Below are 17,877 nucleotides of genomic sequence, written 5' to 3'. Positions count from 1 at the left end.
TCCAGAAGTAACCGCAGGTACTACTAAGAGCTGCAACAGTTGTTCTCTTCTTTAAAACAAAGACTTATAAAAAATTCTTCTGTGTTGTTTGTATTTTTTACCTTTGGCTCCTGTTACAGAATTGTTAGTCAGCTGACTACATCAGACTGATAAGGGGTTTCTGAATATTTTGTTTGTTTTTTTGCTGTTATTTGCTAGGACAAGTAAGAGGGTAACTGTTTACTTGAGTGACTGAGCTCAGCTGGGGAGATGCAGAAAATAAAATTCTGTAACAGCTGCCAGTTTTATTGTTTCAGTTCTCTGTTTCACATACACCACTGCAATTATTGCAGCATTGTTACACTCTGAGTTTTTTTGTGGGACAGTTTTCTTCCAGCATCTTTGAAGACACAGAGCGTGCTGAAACTGATTTTTATACAGCCAATGCCAGTGTGAATTTATGTTTTGTTCTTTAATTACTGATAATTCAACACTACAGGAAGAAGGGGGAAAGTGATGCTACAAGTGGGGTCGTTTTGTCACAGATGAAAATGATTGGTTTGTTCATTTATTTGAGTTGGATTTTGCTTCCTAGAATCAGTTATAGTCAGAATTACCAGAAAATCCTGTGTTACTGTTACAAAACCAAAATGAAAGAGCAAAAACCACTGTACTGTCTGATTAAAGGTGTGACTGTTGTTGCAGAGTAGAGAATAGAAACTGGGGACACCTTCAAAATTGCAGTATATGCAGTTTTGAGTTTCAAAAAGCAGTAAGGGTGAAGAAGGCATGACAAAACGATGTAGCAGTGCAAGGGTTTGCTTTCAGTCAAGCAATTGTGCTTGAAAACATACGTGCTCCTTTCCCAGAGAAGGAATTCCCTTTTCTCCTCTACGGCCATCCACTGTTTGGCACAGAGGCAGCATGAGGCTCCAGTAGGCATTCTCTGCAGAGCCCTACACACAGGTCAGAGGACCAGCAGGAGCAGTGCAGCACCATCTCTTAGTGGCACCTTTGAACTTATCCGTTGAGTGCCTTCAGGTGCTGCTTCTGATTTCTCCCACTGAGAGTATTTCTGTACTCTCCCTTTATTCTATGCTTGATCCTTCTCTATTGTGCACTTCTACTATAAGCATCATGCCTAGTTTCTAGGCAGGCACATGGTGGCCTAGTCCTGTTTTATTGTAAGAAATCAGGCAGCTGTGTAACATTGTCATGCTTTGTGGTTAAGTTGGCTGCCTTCTGATGGAGAGCATGCAAACTTTTCTGCATTTAAAACTGAGATGTAAGGAGCAGATTGTCTTCAAAGAGTGGCTGTTGAGTTTCTTATTTCTTGTTTCCTTCTGGCTCCATAAGAAGTCACTCAATGTGTATGGGGATGCCCTCACCTATCATGAGAGGCAAATACTATCATTTGCCTCTGTCTCTTGGTTTCTCTCTGAGAGTAAAACAAGGAAAGCCGTTGTTTCTGCAAGGGATACAGAGGGAAGGGTATTGCAGCAGTTAAAATTATGTGTTGTGTTTTTTGATTTGTATAAATTTCTTGGATTTTCTTCTGTTTTCTCTCTGTTCTTCTATCTAAGCATGTTACTGCTTTTCTAGGACAACTAAGAGGCATTGTACTTTATACGATGGGCAGCATTCCAGTCTTTCAGGAGTATGTCATATTCCGATGGCAGAACCATTCTGCACCAAAACCAGAGAGGTTAGTGAATTTCGTAATAGTATTTAGAAATATGTTATTTTTATGGCACGTATTTGTGATATAGCAGTCTAATCATGCATGCTCAGAATAGAAATGCAATGTGCACCTCATTGTCCTGTCTCTCAGATGCATCATGGTATTAAGAACATCATGGAAGGCATGGGAAGTAGATCTTGTGTGTCTTTCTAAGGGAAGTGTGCAGAAGATGTCAGTTGGCAACCTAGATTTCCCCAGAGTCTTAATAGCACGACAAAACATCTTTATTTATCTGGTAACCAGCCAAGAGAGCAACAAAGTGAACAAAGCAGTTAGGATTAGGAATTAGTTCCATTTTGTTCTGAATAAACCTGCACCTATGGTAGAGGCACTCCACATACTTAATACAAATATTTAAAGAAATACTACATTAGCATTCACGGAAATTACAGTATGACATTTGTCCTTCTGTACATTGTAGAGGTGGGTGATGGTGAGTCAAGGCTTAGGATGTTAAATGTGGAAACAAACTAAATTGCAGTAGCCTTTTATTCTTAAATGTTGCCCTCAGTTTTGTCACTTCAAGATTTTCCAGCATCATAAACACTTAAACTAGAGAATTTGAAACATTTCTCTGTTTTTCAACACCTTTATAAGCCTCTGGGAAGAGTGTATCTGTGATTAAATATGTCACCTTAGTGTATTCTTAGAGCTGAGGGAAAATGAAGGTGAACTGCATATTTTGTGCTGTTGTTGAATGCTCTGATCACAAACTGCAAGGAGGTAAGAAGGTACATTCTTCAGGGGAACAGGACTACTTGCAGAATCAGTCCTCTACATCTGACAGACCTTCTCTCTGCAAGTAAGACAAATCTGCATTGTGAAGCAGGTGGTACAGTCTATACGTAGAGAATGTACAAATATCTGTATTACTGATCTATTCTGCTTTTGTCACCAATTCACTTCAGTGTCATTATGGGCTATTTTTGTTAGTTGAACACACTGTGGTGTAGAGGTATCTACTAGCAAGTCCACACTGGGAATCAAGGTGATGTACAATGAACCAAAGATATTTCAAGTCTTACGAGGAAACAAACCACTGCATATTAAACATGTGAATTTTTTTTACCTTCTTCCATTGAGCAGCAAATTATAGAAAATACTTTTCATTTTTCTTGCAAAAAGAGCCTAGCCACATGCTCTTAACAAAGGTTAATTGGCATAGAGTTGCTTTCTAATGTGAGCATGGAGTCATGTCACAACAGATACAAGGAGTTTATTAAGAAATGGGTTAAAAAAGTGATTGACAGCACTGCACACTGTCTCTCACTTTTAAAAAAATGTAAGTACTCATGCATAAGACATTTCCTGAGGTTTCAAGAAATGTATACCTAGACTAGTTTTCTTTCCGTTGTTAACTAGCTAGAGACACTGTTATTTGGGTATTATTTTGAAAAGCCAGCAAAGAAATGCACCTTTTCAAACAGAGAAAAAACATTTAGGTACTTCCCAGTCTCACATGTGATCATAATCTCATTAGCCTATGCATTCTAATCAGTCTAACAGATGTTTTAAAGAACATGTGGTTTTGAACTCTGTGTGAGGCTGAGAAGGAAAATATTCCCTTCGTTCAAAAATAACACTTAAAAATGACTTAAACTTTTTTTCCCTGAAAACTGTTGAAATAATTTCAGCCCATTTTATCCCAATTCAGGGAAGTTTCATAGATAAATGCAATAATAAACCGAAACTGTGGATGTAACAGGCTATTTAACAGGAATGTGAATGTAACAGGCTATTTAACGAATTTTGCATCAAAATATCTGAAAAATTTATATTACATTGCATTTTTTGTTTAGTTGGTTTATGCACTGCAAATTAAATGAAACTCTGAATTGAGTTTATCTTTCCCTGCAGCTGTAAAGTTTTGAATAACATAAAGTGCCTGGGTTATTACCACTTTCAGAAACTGAGACTTAGTGCAATATCTTATAGGCAGTAAAGTTGGAACTTGGTAAAGTGTTTCATACGAGTGCTGCTCAACTCTGGTTTAAGTCAAGTCACAATTCAAGTTGTCTATTGATTTATTAACAATGTATAATTAAGTGGCATTCAGTTAAACATACATTCAGAATTGATTTCAGCAATAAACCAAAATATTAGATGAGATTCATGTTAGATTAACTTACAGCACAGAATATATTATAGAATGTTGGAATGCACCTTGAACATTGTGTAGATCTATTGCCCTTGCCATGGGATATCTCCCACTAGACCAGGTTGCTCAAGGCCTTATCCGGGGTGGCCTTGAACACTGCCAGGGTTGGGGCAGCTACAACTTCCTGGGTAACCTGTTCCAGTGTCTCACCACCCTAACAGTAAAAAGTTTGTTCCTAATATCTAACATAAATGTCCCCTCTTTCAGCTTGTACCCATTACGCCTTGTTCTATTACTACAGTTCCTTTGCAGAGTCTCTCTCTGGCTTACCTGTAGGCTCCCTTCAGATACTGGAAGGTTGTTTTGAGCTCTCCACACAACCTTCTCTTCTCCAGGCTGAACAGCCCCAACTTTCTCAGCCTATCTTCTCAGGGAAGGTGCTGCAGTTCTCTTACCAACTTTGTGGTCTACTCTGGACTTGCTTCAGTAGTTCCACATCCTTTATATGTTGAAGGCACCAGGTGGCATCTCACAAGAGCAGAGTAGAGGGGGAGAATCACCTCCTTTGATCTTCTGACCATGCTCCTTTTGATGCAGCCCAGGATTCCCTTGGCTTTCTGGGCTGAGAGTGCATATTTCTGGCTTACATTGAGATTACATCAGCCATCACCCCCAGGTCCTTCTCTGCAGAGCCGCTCTTAATGGCTTCTCTGCCTGAGCTGCACCTGTTCTGGTACTGCCCCAACCCAGGTGCAGCACCTTGCACTTGGTATTGTTGAAGTTCATGAGGTTCTCATCAGCCCACTTCTCAAGCCTGTTGATGTCCTTCTGGATGGCATCCCTTTCCTCCAGCATGTTGACTGCACCACACAGCTTGGTGTTGTCAGTGAACTTGCTGAGGGTGCCCTCAGTCCAACTGTCCATGTCACTGACAAAGATGTTGAACAGTATCAGCCCCAGTACCTACCCTTGAAGGACACAACTTACTACTGGTGAGGACAATGACCCATTAAGCACAGCCATCCAGCCAGATCGTTATCCACTGAGTGGTCCATCCATCAAATCCAATGTCTTTCCAATTTGGAGACAAGGATGTCTTGCAACACTATCAAAAAAGCAGGCTAACAAACACCACACATTTCTACATGTCTTTCTGTGGCTAGTCCCCAGAAGCTCTGCTTTAGGCTTATGCATATATTTGTGCAGTCTCATGCACAAATATCCTTTCTCAGGACATGTCGGTTATGTGCACACCTACCCTCTTCTAAGAGTGCAGATTTACCTGTTTACATGGATCTGCAGTGGGAGATAGGGTTACTCCAGCTTTGTGTTGTGCTGCCCCATGCAATCCGCTGATCCATGTGCCTGAAAGGAGTCACCCCACAAGGTCATGTAATATATTTGAGCTGTTGCTACTTTTTACACCTGTGGATATTGAGTGTAGGCTTCTCACAGCGGTTTGCCTCTGTCCTGTGTGAAGATCATGATGCTAAGAAGTTGCTTCTAGCAGTGTGAGAATAAGAGTAATTTTTTCACTGCTGCCATGTTATGAAGGTCTCTCCTGTCCCATCACAATTTTTCTTGCCACTTTTGTCTTCTTTTCAAGCTTTTCTGTTGATTGCAATTTTAAACCAATGTCATCATAGTTACTTTGCCCTTCCTACTTAGGAGAGTGATAGCTGTCCTAGTACCATTTACACAGGCTGGTATCTCTTGTTCTGACCGTATCAGTTGGCATTATCCAGGCCTTTTACTCATAGAGAAAGTCAGAATCATTCTGCATATATAAGGTCCTTGTTGGGACTGTTAAAGACTGATGTGAAGTACATGCTATATCTAAAGTGTACAACTCAGCCATTGGCATGGGAAAAATAATAATTTCTATGCAAATTCCTAGGGTACTCTTTGAAGTATGTTTTTGTTGAGTTTTGCTTTCAAAATGTAAATTTCCTATTGCTATTCTCACTAGCTCAACTCCACTGTGTGATAATGTATTGCTCAGTGAAGTGCTTTTGCCATTCTGTTTGCAGTGTAACCACAGGCTAAATATGCGAAAAAATCCTGTTTTCCAGTTTGGTCTGCATTGAAAGCAGTAATCCAGGTGATGCTAGCAAAATCAAATGAGTTCAAGTTCACTCCTGTTGATAGGACTATTAATTTGTTTTGTTAGGTGATAAAACTAAACTGATCCTTGGTTTTAGACAGCTATTATAGCCATAGGCACTTTGGCTGCTTTTCCTAAAGCTAACTTCTTTTGTATATAAGCTTTTTGATGGGATGCAAAAGCACTGCAGGAGGGGAATTATTTCCTTTTCCTGACATTGGCATGTTTTGCAGGTTCTTATTGAGACTGCCAAGAAGCTGGGACTCCAGTGTCATTCCAAGGGGACAATGATCACAATTGAAGGCCCGCGTTTCAGTTCTCGAGCAGAAAGCTGTATGTTTCGCATCTGGGGAGCTGATGTTATCAACATGACCACAGTGCCCGAAGTGATTCTTGCGAAGGAAGCTGGAATGAGTTATGCTAGTATTGCCATGGCAACAGATTATGACTGCTGGAAGGAACATGAAGAAGCAGTGAGTGAAACTTTTTTCCTCTGGTCTTGTCCTGAGGAATTTGAAGAGAATGTGTAGGTGTTAGTAAGAGGACATATTGAACTAAATCTGTCCTTGCCTACATCAGTATCCCTGAGGTATTCTTGATGAATGATTGTGAAAGTAAGAGTCATTTGTTGCTCTCTCATTCGTTTCACAAACTTGCCTCACTACTAGCAATCCTTTTGTTTCCTCTTATCTGAATCAGGGGGTCTGTGAGTGTGAAGCTTGTGAGCTCTGTGTATCACTTGTCTTCTTGTAATTGGTCTGGTGTTTTTACTTTTGCAGCTCTGTGCAAAATAGTGTATCTGCCTTAGTTCTCCTGTTTGTGTACAATACACAAATGTGCACCATACACAGGGAGGAAAGATGTTTTTACTGTCTAAAAAGACTGTGGCATTGTAAGGCTTCACCTTTACATTTAGGAGTTAAATTTATTTGGCTGTTAAAAATGTGTGTCTTCAAAATTGAGAGACATCATCCGGCTGTATGTATTTCTAGGTTTCAGTGGATAAAGTTTTAAAGACACTGAAGGGGAATGCAAATAAGGCTACCAGCATACTCCTCACTGCTATACCTCAGATAGGCTCCATGGAATGGACCAACACCTTGCACGCCCTGAAAGTAAGTATGCACATGAGGCTGATGAGTACAAGGAACAGTGTTTGTGTATATACACCTAACACAGGTGTGTGTTACAAGATGTTTCTGCTTAAGTCACAATGTTTCTGCTTAAATCACAGTGTTTCAGAGTAGATGCTTCAAGAAACCAAATCCATTCAAATGGGCAAACATTCTACAAGATTCTCAAAGTGTTATTGCAAGAAGTTTTACAAGAAGTCTTACAAAGGGTTCAAAAAAGGGACAGCTATATATGGTTGATGAAGTATTACCCTTCATAGCACAAGTAAGATACAAATATATTCAAGTGAAAAACCTGATCTTAGCACAAGGGAGAGTCAAACGGAAAAAGGCTGAAGCAAACAAACTAAACGCATTATGATCACTTGAAGATGTAGAAGAAGAAGAATCTGTTACAACATGTGGGTCCTAACCAGTTTGAAATTATTAGAAGTTTGTTCTCCTAGAGGTTTCAAATCCACAGTGCATGATAAGAAATGGAAAAGAAAAACATTTCAAAATATATTGTCAAGGGAAGTATTAGGCAGACATTTTCTTAGACAAAGTTAGCTTACGTGCTTTATATTACTTCTATTTCACAAGACTGAGATTCATTGGTGACTGTAGCAAAGAGGGAAAAAACAGTGTTTAAATAGTTTGGATGGTCATCCAAATTCTCAAGTGTTTTTTGACAAATAGCCACTTCCAAGAGTTCAAGGGCTTGTAGCGTAAGAATAACTGAGAATTGTATTGAGGTGGTATGGGAGATAGGGAAAGATAATTGAAAAGTGAAAGACAGAAAGCAGACAGAAGTGGGCTACAAGGATCTCTGGTGAAAGCAGCAGCACTCTGAAAAGAAGGAAGCCTGTTGAGGAAACTTTTGAGACAATCCAGTCTCTAACAACTCTCCTCTTTGGTTCTTTCTTCCTCTTTTCCAAAAATCACTGCATTGACTGAAATTTGAATGGATAAGAAAGATTAACAGAGACATAAGTCATGTCTTCATATACCTGAAAGTGTGTTCCTGAAATTCAGCAGTCAGCAGAACCACCTTTGCTATAAAAATCTTCCATGACTTCTGAGATGAATCAAATTTTTGGATTTATTTGAAATATGGTTCTCTTGTCACTGACTTTCATTTAGTCAGAGTCCTAAAGGAAAGAAGCAAAATTCACCTCAGACACTGAACATACATGACCAGGTCATGTTTATGGAATTCCAGCCCCAATTCTTTAAATTAGTCTTTTGTTGATTCTTCACTGGAAAACCTACTTTTTATTAAGAGTACCATAATTATGTTTGTGACTCTTCCTCACCTGGTTACCTGAACCTGTTATTTTAATGTCTCCTCTGTATATTTGGGAGAGGTAACTGACTTTTCACTTTCCCGTTTGCATTTTTTAGAAAACTGTGCCATGCATGGATAAAGGAGGCAATAGAATCAGTATTCCTTCTCCTTTCTAATTCACAGAAAACATTTTCAGAGGACAGGGCTGCTCTTTTTAATAAAAATTCCTAGTTATACAGCAACCTCAGAGTTTGAAAAAGTAGTCTAAAATGTGCTAGATATTCCTCAGCTACTTTTTCATACTGGAATGCAAGGAAATGGTTCTCAGTTATATGCTGAGAAAGTACTGAGGGATCTACTTCTATTTCTGGCAGACATACTTCAGTCAGCAGTGTCCTCTTGCCTTCCTTTGCATGATTGTCTTGAATCTTCAAGAGTGAAAGGCAGCTGGCACTACATTTGCAATGTTCCCCTTTAATGAATACCAGCCCCTCTTTCAGTTCATTGTCAAATGCTACTTCCAACTCAGTCCCTGAAGTACTGTTTGCTGAAGGAAGAAAATATGATGCACTAGAGGAAGGGTCATTCCATTCTGATGTAGCTTCTTAAACACTTTCAAACATCTACTACTGCCTCGTATCAACGATGAATATTGAGATAGTTTCACTTAGGTGTTTATGCTCTTTGCAGATAGTGACTTGGTTTGTGATAATATACTGAGAAGGTGAATTGATCTGAAGACATTAGAAAAACTGGAAACAGGAGCCAGGTATTGGCAGTGGGGATTGAAATTTTATGTCAAAAGAGGTGTCATGACTGTTCCTGATTGAACCAAGTTCTCTGGAAAAATGAGACATTCTGAAGCTCCAAAGGCTTTAGAGGCTTCCCCTGATTTTTCATAGGAAGATCACGAAAGTCTAAAAATCTTCCTGTTCTGGGAATTAAATGGTAGTAAAGTAAATGTAGAATTGATCCTAAGCTTCTGTGTTAATAAATGAGAGAGGCAATTTTGCAATACAGCAAAGAGAGAAGTATACATATGTGCCTCTGTAGAAGAGTATACATGAACCATAAGTAGTTTTTAAAAACTGTGCTCTTCTAGTGTGCTTCTGTATCTTTTACACTCTGAGTCTTCAGAGTCACATGATGTTGTTTTTTAAGTAATCAGTTCCGGAGGTACCTTTTCCTAGAGCTTGAAGGGAGCACCTCTTGCATGCCCTGTGGTAATGTGTTAAGGAACACAGACAATGGGCAAGTTGGTACGCTGCTATCAGTGACACTCTCTATCCGAGATGCAGCTGGGCATCTCAAGTGGGTATTTGCCAATGTCTGTTTCTAGTACTGGGGAAGCATGTGAAATGATAAAACTCTGCATGGACACAGCTTTTCCTTTCCAAGCTCTGTAATCTGCCTGCTATGGCTGGAGGAACTTCACCAGGCAGAAGAAAATATGCTACCATTCTCTTTGTCCAGCTGCATTTCTCTGTCTCCTTCCATGGGGATATGCATCCTACCCTATACACACATGTGGTGGTGTGACCTCTGAATCTCACAGTAGTCTCTAGGAAAGACTGCAGTACTCTGTCCTGACTCTCTGGGGAGGTGCCAGATGATTGGAAGTTGGCAAATGTCACCCCAATCCACAAAAAGGGCTGCAGGGCTGACCCTGGCAACTACAGGTCTGTCAGCCTGACCCCGGTGCCTAGCAGGATTATGGAGCAGTTCATCCTGAGTGCAATCAGACAGCACCTTCAGGATGGACAAGGGATTAGACCCAGCCAGCATGGGTTTAGGAGGGTCAGGTCCTGTCTGACCCACCTGACCTCTTTTTACAATCAGGTGACCCACCTGGGGGATGAGAGGAAGGCTGTGGTTGTGTCTATCTAGACTTCAGCAAGGCCTTTGACACTGTCTCCCATAATATACTCCTGGAAAAGCTGGTAGCCCATGGCTTGAACAAGTGTACCCTCTCCTGGATTAGGAGCTGGCTGGAGGGTCAGGCCCAGAGAGTGCTGGTGAATGGAGCTGCATCCAGCTGGTGGCCGGTCACTAGTGGTGTTCCCCAGGGGTCTGTGTTGGGTCCAGTCCTGTTTAACATCTTTATTGATGATTTAGATGAGGGGATTGAGTCCATCATCAGCAAATTTGCTGATGACACCAAGCTGGGAGGGAGTGTCGACCTACTGGAAGGCAGGAGGGCTCTGCAGAGGGATCTGGATAGACTTGAGAGATGGGCTGATTCTAATGGGACAAAGTTCAATAAAAGGCCAAGTGCCAGGTCCTGCACTTTGGCAACAACAACCCCATGCAGCGCTACAGGCTGGGCACAGAGTGGCTGGAGAGCAGCCAGGCAGAAAGGGACCTTGGTGGTACTAATTGACAGGAAGCTCAACATGAGCCAACAGTGTGCCCAGGTGGCCAAGAAGGCCAATGGGATCCTGGCCTGGATCAAAAGTAGCTTGGCCAGCAGGACCAGGGAAGTGATCCTTCCCCTGTACTCTGCATTGGTGAGGCCACAGCTTGAGTACTGTGTTCAGTTCTGGGCCCCTCAGTTCAGGAAAGATATTGAAGTGCTGGAGCGAGTCCAGAGAAGAGCAACAAAGTTGGTGAAGGGACTGGAGCACAAGCCCTGTGGGGAGAGGCTTAGGGAGCTGGGGTTGTTTAGCCTGGAGAAGAGGAGGCTCAGAGGTGACCTCATCACTGTCTAGAACTACCTGAAGGGGAGTTCTAGCCAGGTGGGGGTTGGTCTCTTCTCCCAGGCACTCAGCAATAGGACAAGGGGGCACGGGCTCAAGCTCTGTCAGGGGAAATTTAAGTTGGATATCAGAAAAAAATTCTTTCCAGAGAGAATAATCAGGCATTGGAATGGGCTGCCCAGAGAGGTGGTAGATTCACCATCCCTGGAGGTTTTTAAACTGAGCTTGGCTATGGCACTGAGTGCCGTGATCTGGTAAATGGACTGGAATTGGACCAAGGGTTGGACCTGATGATCTCGGAGGTCTTTTCCAACCCAATCGATTCTATAATTCTGTGACTCATTGCTAAATGCAGTAAATGAATTGGTGACAGCAGACAATTTCAAGCAGAAACTGATACAGTAGACTCTTTTTTGTCTTTGGAGTATTGGTTAGAGAGGAAAGAATTGTCCTGTTGAAAAGAATTTTCACTCATAATAACTGGAAACGGAACTCCATGCCTTTATTACAGTAAGGTTCAATGCCATGAGAATCAGGAGAGAATCTGTACTATAATGGTAAAAGGGATGCCCTGTTAGAACTGCTATTTTTTTTACAACGTGGCAGTAAGAAAATCAGCTAGTGGTAAGGTGTCAGAGCTTTTTTGAGTGCTCCTCAGGTAATTTTTTTGGCCCTTTAAGGAAACGTGCTGATACTACTTGCCTTTTTTTGAACTTCTATAGTAGCCTTTGCAAAATGGTATTTGTCAGACCGCTGATCCAAGGAGCAATGCTGTATTTTGAGACTTATGTTAAGTGAATACTCTGTGGTAGTTCAGATTGGGTAAGGTGTCTATAGGTACTGTATACATGTATTTCAACAAACTTCATTGTTGGCTCACTTGGGCACTTATGTGTTTCCTAGGTAACAAGTTGAAGGGCATAAAGCTTACTATTTTTTCAGTCATTTTTTCTGTTCTATCAGAAACTGAAACTGACATTCCCAAGGTAGTTATGTAGAACTCTAATCTTGTAAATGTTTTTGAGTCATTTTCTTCCTCAAAAATTACCTCAGTGAAATCAGTGAACGTACTTATGTGATTAGAGTAAACTAGCTCAGGTGAATAAGGTGGAGGGAGAGAATTCATCAACGCTTCACTTCAACTGTAGTTGCACTGGTATACATGCAGTGGTACTTGCAGGCTAAGAATCTCCCACAAAAGCATAGATTGAAGTGTTTCTTGTGTCCTGTCATTGAATGTGGCTGAAATCACAGGTTGCCTCTCCCTACATAACATAAGTATTGATTGCATTTACTCTCAGTGAGTGCACCTTTAGAGAAAGGTTTCTTGATAGCTGTACCTCAAAACTGATGAAAAAGAGTGTCAAAGTCGAGAAAAGCAAACTGCATGATTTTTCATTGTAGCTTGTTAGACCAAAGTCCATAATTTAGTGTTTCTGCAATATGGTTGTTTTTCTCAATACCAGTCAGCCTGTCACATAGGTTTTCAAAAGTTGTAATGGCAAGTCCTTGTGTGGATATGTCTGCCTTGTAATTCTTTTAACTTCTGTTGTGTTGAAATAAGTTAGAGATAACTATGCACATGTAAGGAGTTACACCTGTTTGTAATCCAGGTGGAAGCTATGTACTCTACCTTTGCATTGGAAAGTAATTCCTCCTACACTGGCAGAAGCAGCATTCATTTACTGTAACTTTGTATTTCAGACAACAGTGCAGTGTTCGGTCATCCTGCCGAAGGAGTAACAACCTGGATGGACCCTGAAGTTTGAGTGTTTACAAGGAAGAGTGGATCATTTTGGAACTTCCAGAGGTTATAATATCTTCAAAAATTGTTACAAACATAAAAGAATGGACTAAATGTTAACCAGTGATAATGTGTGAGGCTGCTGTTAAAATTTTCATTGGTTCGATAATGTATAAGATTGTTAAAATGAGATACTGATGATGTGTTCAACTAGAAATAGCTTTACTGTCAAGCTGGATCAGACACTGGTCAAAAAACAGTAAGTACCCTCTACTCAGTTGTACCTTTTAATTGACGGCAGAAGGGAAAGTCTAGGTTAGACTTTTGTTGCAGTTTTTTTTTTGTAAAATAGGGTAAGAACATAAGAAAGCAAATTCACAGGCTATTTGTGTTGCTGTTTCTACCTCCCATCTTTTCCTTAAACAAAGCTAATGTTTATGATTCACTTTAGAAACATAGCAGAAAAACTGAACAAACCATATCAAATTAAAATTACATTGTTTTTATACATTATTTGTATTTTTTATTCTTGTCATTTAAAGCAATGTACTTGTTTGTGTGCTAGGAGACTATTTTATAACTGTGATGGTTCTGTTGCAGCAGCAGTTGTGTAATGAATTGAAGTTCTCATTGAAAAGGTTGAGTCAGAGTGGACCCCTGTACTGTCTCTGGCTGAGATGGAGTTCATTTCCCCATAGCAGCCCTCACAGTGCTGTGCTTTGTATTGGTAGCTAGAAGGGTGTTGATAACACACCAGTTTTGGTTACTGCTGAGCATGGCTACTGCTGAGCATGGCATCAGTACCGTAACTTTCCTTCCCCTGTCAAGGGCAAGATGCTGGGAGGGAACACAACCAGACCAACTGACTCAACTCTAAGGGGATATTCCATACCATATGACATCAGGTCAGATATAAAAGCTAAGAAAGGGAGCAGGAAAGGGAACATTTGTTGTTTCCATTGGCTGCCTGCTGAGAAATCATGGACATGTGCTGAAGCCCTTCTTCCCAGGATGTGGCTGGACATTGCTGCTGATGGGAAGTAGAGAATAAACCTTGTTGTTTTCTACTTCACTTTTGCACGCACAAGCTTTTGCTTTTTTTCTGTTAGTAAACTGCTTTATCTCAACCCACAAGTCATTTTCCATCTTATTCTCTCTCCTCTTTTCTGTGGGGGGAAGGGGAGTGATAGGCTGAGTGGGTACCTGGTGTCCAGCCAAGGTCAACCCCCTGCCGATGCTTAAACCAGATTTGTGCCTGAAGATTTACTTATGTGACTTACAGAACTGTACAGAAAAGTACTTTGCTGCCAGTATCCCTGACACTATGCTGGACATTTGCTGCTTCATTGAACACTCCAGTTTTAGTTTTTGTGTTGTGATTAATGTACTCAAGTGCTTTGAATGTATTAATTTCAATTTTTAAATACAATTTTACTTTAATAAAATAACCTGCTGCTTCTTGTCTAGTAGATAAATTAAATGTGTGCTTCTCCAAGCTGTGTGGAAATTGGTTTTTTTTATTTACTTCTAGTCATTAGTGAGTGAATTTTGTTTATCTCACAGTGACTTTTGCCATTCATGAAACAGGTTGCTGGTGATACCTCATAAACACCACTTTTAGAAAGACCACTTTTTAGAAAATACTGTGCTGCTCAGAACTTTAGGTTCTAAGTCCCTGAACAATAGGGATTACTGAGACAGAAGTGGATCTGAATGCAAGGCAAGCAAGGAAAATATCAGAAACATGAAAGGATTCTCACAGTAATGTGAAAAAAACTAATGCAAAAGAAAATAGAAGAAAGCAGGTACAATAAGCATTTTACCTTACTAGTCTTGTTCTGTTAAACACCCAGTCTTCTGCTGTAAAAGCGTTTAGATTTGAACATATTCTGCCCAGAAAAACCAGTACAGGTGCTTTTCAGATACTGGGGAAAATAGCTGAACTGACTGTATTTCCTGGTTGGTTTTTTTAAGTACTTTGATTGCAGGAGCCAGATCTTAAACATACTTTTCACTGCCTTTCATTAAGCTAAATTGGATGTCTGGCCTTAAAAATGGTTTCCATTTTTATCTTTGTACCCTAAGCACTTTTTTGTGAAATTGATTGAAGCCAGGAAGTTCATATTTGGATCTTTAAAGAGAAAGTTGTTCATGGATGTCCATTTTCAATCCCCCTTGAGTTTTCTTTTTACATCTGGTAGAGATACATAATTGTTGTGTTAATTTTTTTTTGTTTATATACTGCATACTTAGTGTCACAGAGCAGGTTCATAGGTCAGGAGTTTTACACATTTCTGTTAAAATTTTTCAATGCAAGGCTAGATGACAACACTTAAGTAAGGATGACTGTGTGTGAAGTGTTACATTCAATAGCTGAGTGTCCATGTGGAAACCAGTAATGAGTGATGTCCCTTAAAAGTCTGGTTCCAGCACTGTAGTATCTCCATCAATGAAATAAAATAGTGGTATTGAGTTTGTGGAAGACACCAAGCTGACTGGTGCAGTAGATTCACCAGAGGAAAAGGATGCCATCCACAGGGACCTTGACAGGCATAAGGAGTGGGCCCCCATGCACGTTTCATGAAGTTCAACAAGGCCAAGTGGAAGGTGTGGCAAAGGGGATTGAGAGCATCCCTGTGAAGGTGGACTTGGGGGTTCTGGTGGATGAAAAACTGAACATGGGCCATCAATGTGCACTCACAAGCCAGAAGTCTTAACTGCATCCTGGCCTGCATCAAAAGCAATGTGGCCAGCAGGATGAGGGAGGGGATTCCACCCCTCCACTGTGCTCAGGTGAGACCATGCCTGGAATGCTGCATGCAGCTCGGGAATCCTGACTATAAGAAAAATGTTGGAGCAGGTCCAGTGAAGGGCCACTAAGATAATCAGGGGATTATCAGCACCTCTCCTATGAGGACAGGCTCAAAGAGTCAGGGTTGTTCAGCCTGGAGAGGAAAAAGCTCTGGGGAGGAGACCTTAGTGTGGCCTTTCACAACTTAAAGGAGGCATATAAAATAGAGGGAGACATTTCACCACAGGCTGTAGTGGCAGGACAAGGGGCAAGGGTTTTAAACTAGAAGTGGCTGTATTTATACTGGATGTAATATTTTTTTTTATGATGGAGGTGGTGAGACACTGGAACAGGCTGCTCAGAGAAGTGAATATCTTTGGAAGTGTTCAAAGTCATGTGGGACAGAGCTTTGATCAGCCTGGTCTAGTGGAAGGAAGCCTGTTGTGGGAGGACTGGGCTACATGGTCTTTGAAGATCCCTTCCAGCCCAAACAATTCTATGATACTTGCTCTATCAACATAAGCTTGATACCTGAATGCATCTCATGTAGAATTTGTATATAAAATCAGTAAAGCAGTGGTAATGTGTGATGTGTTTTTGCAGAGTTCAGCCTAGATTTTATACTCTGAAATGTGTTGGGAGTTATTTATCCAGCAGACCACACAACAGAGATGGTAATTGATGAGAAAAGCATAGGTAGTGCTTAACAATGTAAAGATAGGACCAAATAAAAGTGGTTTTCATAGTCTTTCTAAATAGTCTTAAGAAAGGTATTGTAAGAAGAACTGCAGGTGTGATAGTCAGCAGGAAGATGCAAATTGAATGTACTGCATGACTAAAACCAAGCAAACATTTTAGCAGAGAACAGTGGTCATTCTTGGACTCAAAATGTATTTGGTTTGGCAGAGAATAAGACAATGTTAGGCAAAGGATTTCATTGATGAAAATTTCCTCGCTTCAGTTTGAGTGTATCTGTGACAATTTTTTTTTTTTGCAACTATTATTCACATTTGCTGTAATGGATTTGGAGTGCTGCTTTCTGAAGCATGCTATTGACACTGCTCCTGTAACATAACATCAGAATCAATTTTAACAAATACTAGCTTGAGGCTTTTGGAAAATTGCATCTTGGCCTGGTAAACAACTTATTGGGATATAGGATGCTCAATTGTGGGTGTTGCCTAGTTTTCAAACATCACAGATTGCAAAATAAGTGTCTGTCAGGCTTGACTGATGTAATTGCTTGTCTTACAGAAACTTTGTGTCTTCTGTTTGCTAAACATGACCTGTTATACATTTATTTCTGGTTTTACACTAGTATCTCTTAGAGCATATACTGTCTCCTAGAAAATTAAAGCTTTCAGTAGGACCTTTCAGGACCTGTCTGGTTTCTGTGTGTATGTTTCACAGACAATTTTAAAGCCTTTTTTAAATAGTGCCTGCTTTAACACAGGTGCCTAAATAGTGAGCACTGAAGCAAATTAAGCAGCTTCTCTATGAGTAAATTACATGTCTCATACAAAAGAAGCTAAACGAAAAAGCTTGGAAAAGCTTTGGAAAGCCTAATAAAATATTAGCTAATGAAATTTAACCTTAAGTTTTCCAAGTCTGCTTCTCATTCTCCAGTGAAATTGCCCCAAACTAACTCACTGATTTGTATGGCCTGAATGCTTTCAAGACTTTGGGGAAAGAGATCACCCCTAGAGCTAGCAGGAATTGTTGAAGAACAGGTTCGTCTCTCATGCTCCTATGCAGGATTTGCCATGAGGGAATAGGGAAATGCAGCTGTACAAGAGTGAGTATGTTAGAAATAAATGCTCAAAGCCTAGTTTTCCTTCCCACTTATACCAAGGGGAGACTGAGTAGAACTGAGTGCTTGCAAATAGCACAGATGCACAAAAGCAGGAGGCATGCCAGTATTAGGCAAGGACCAGGAAACATAGTCAGGAATCAACTGATTCCTTGCAAAATCTTCAGCTGGCCTCCAAAGGAAATGTCATATATTGGAACTTCATGAAATGTCCAGATCCACACCGACCACAAGCAGAGTGTCACTGCAGGGTAAGTTCAACATGCAAATCAACAAATGCAAGGAAAGACTTATACCCACTCACAACTGTCCCTCCAGTGGTGTTCTTTAGGAGTTCTGCTTCACCTTGGCACATGTGTCACAGGAGACAGATCTCCTTCTGCTTTGATTGAAGAGACTTCTGGGTTTGGACTTGATAGCATTCAGACCTAAACAGCCCTTGTCTTTATTCCAAGCCAGCACCTCACACTTACTTGTATCATGAACACTAGTTCTCTCTGAGTATGGAGTTGGG

General features: G+C 40.6%; 1 protein-coding gene across 1 annotated transcript in view; it reads left to right on the top strand.

The window, feature by feature from the left end:
* MTAP (methylthioadenosine phosphorylase) overlaps positions 1–14,257 on the top strand; it is a 33,821-nt gene extending 19,564 nt beyond the window's left edge. The window contains exons 6-9 of the mRNA XM_071580883.1: positions 1,582–1,684; positions 6,156–6,395; positions 6,915–7,037; positions 12,723–14,257. Of these exons, the coding sequence (XP_071436984.1) occupies positions 1,582–1,684; positions 6,156–6,395; positions 6,915–7,037; positions 12,723–12,761 (505 nt within the window). The 3' untranslated portion in view covers positions 12,762–14,257. The remainder of the gene's footprint in view (positions 1–1,581; positions 1,685–6,155; positions 6,396–6,914; positions 7,038–12,722) is intronic.
* Positions 14,258–17,877: the final 3,620 nt, after the last annotated feature.

This window comes from Pithys albifrons, chromosome Z (genome assembly GCF_047495875.1).
Source record: "Pithys albifrons albifrons isolate INPA30051 chromosome Z, PitAlb_v1, whole genome shotgun sequence".
Lineage (NCBI taxonomy): Eukaryota > Metazoa > Chordata > Aves > Passeriformes > Thamnophilidae > Pithys > Pithys albifrons.
The sequence above is the reverse complement of the archived record's forward strand: the minus strand, read 5'-3'. Positions and strand labels throughout refer to the sequence as shown.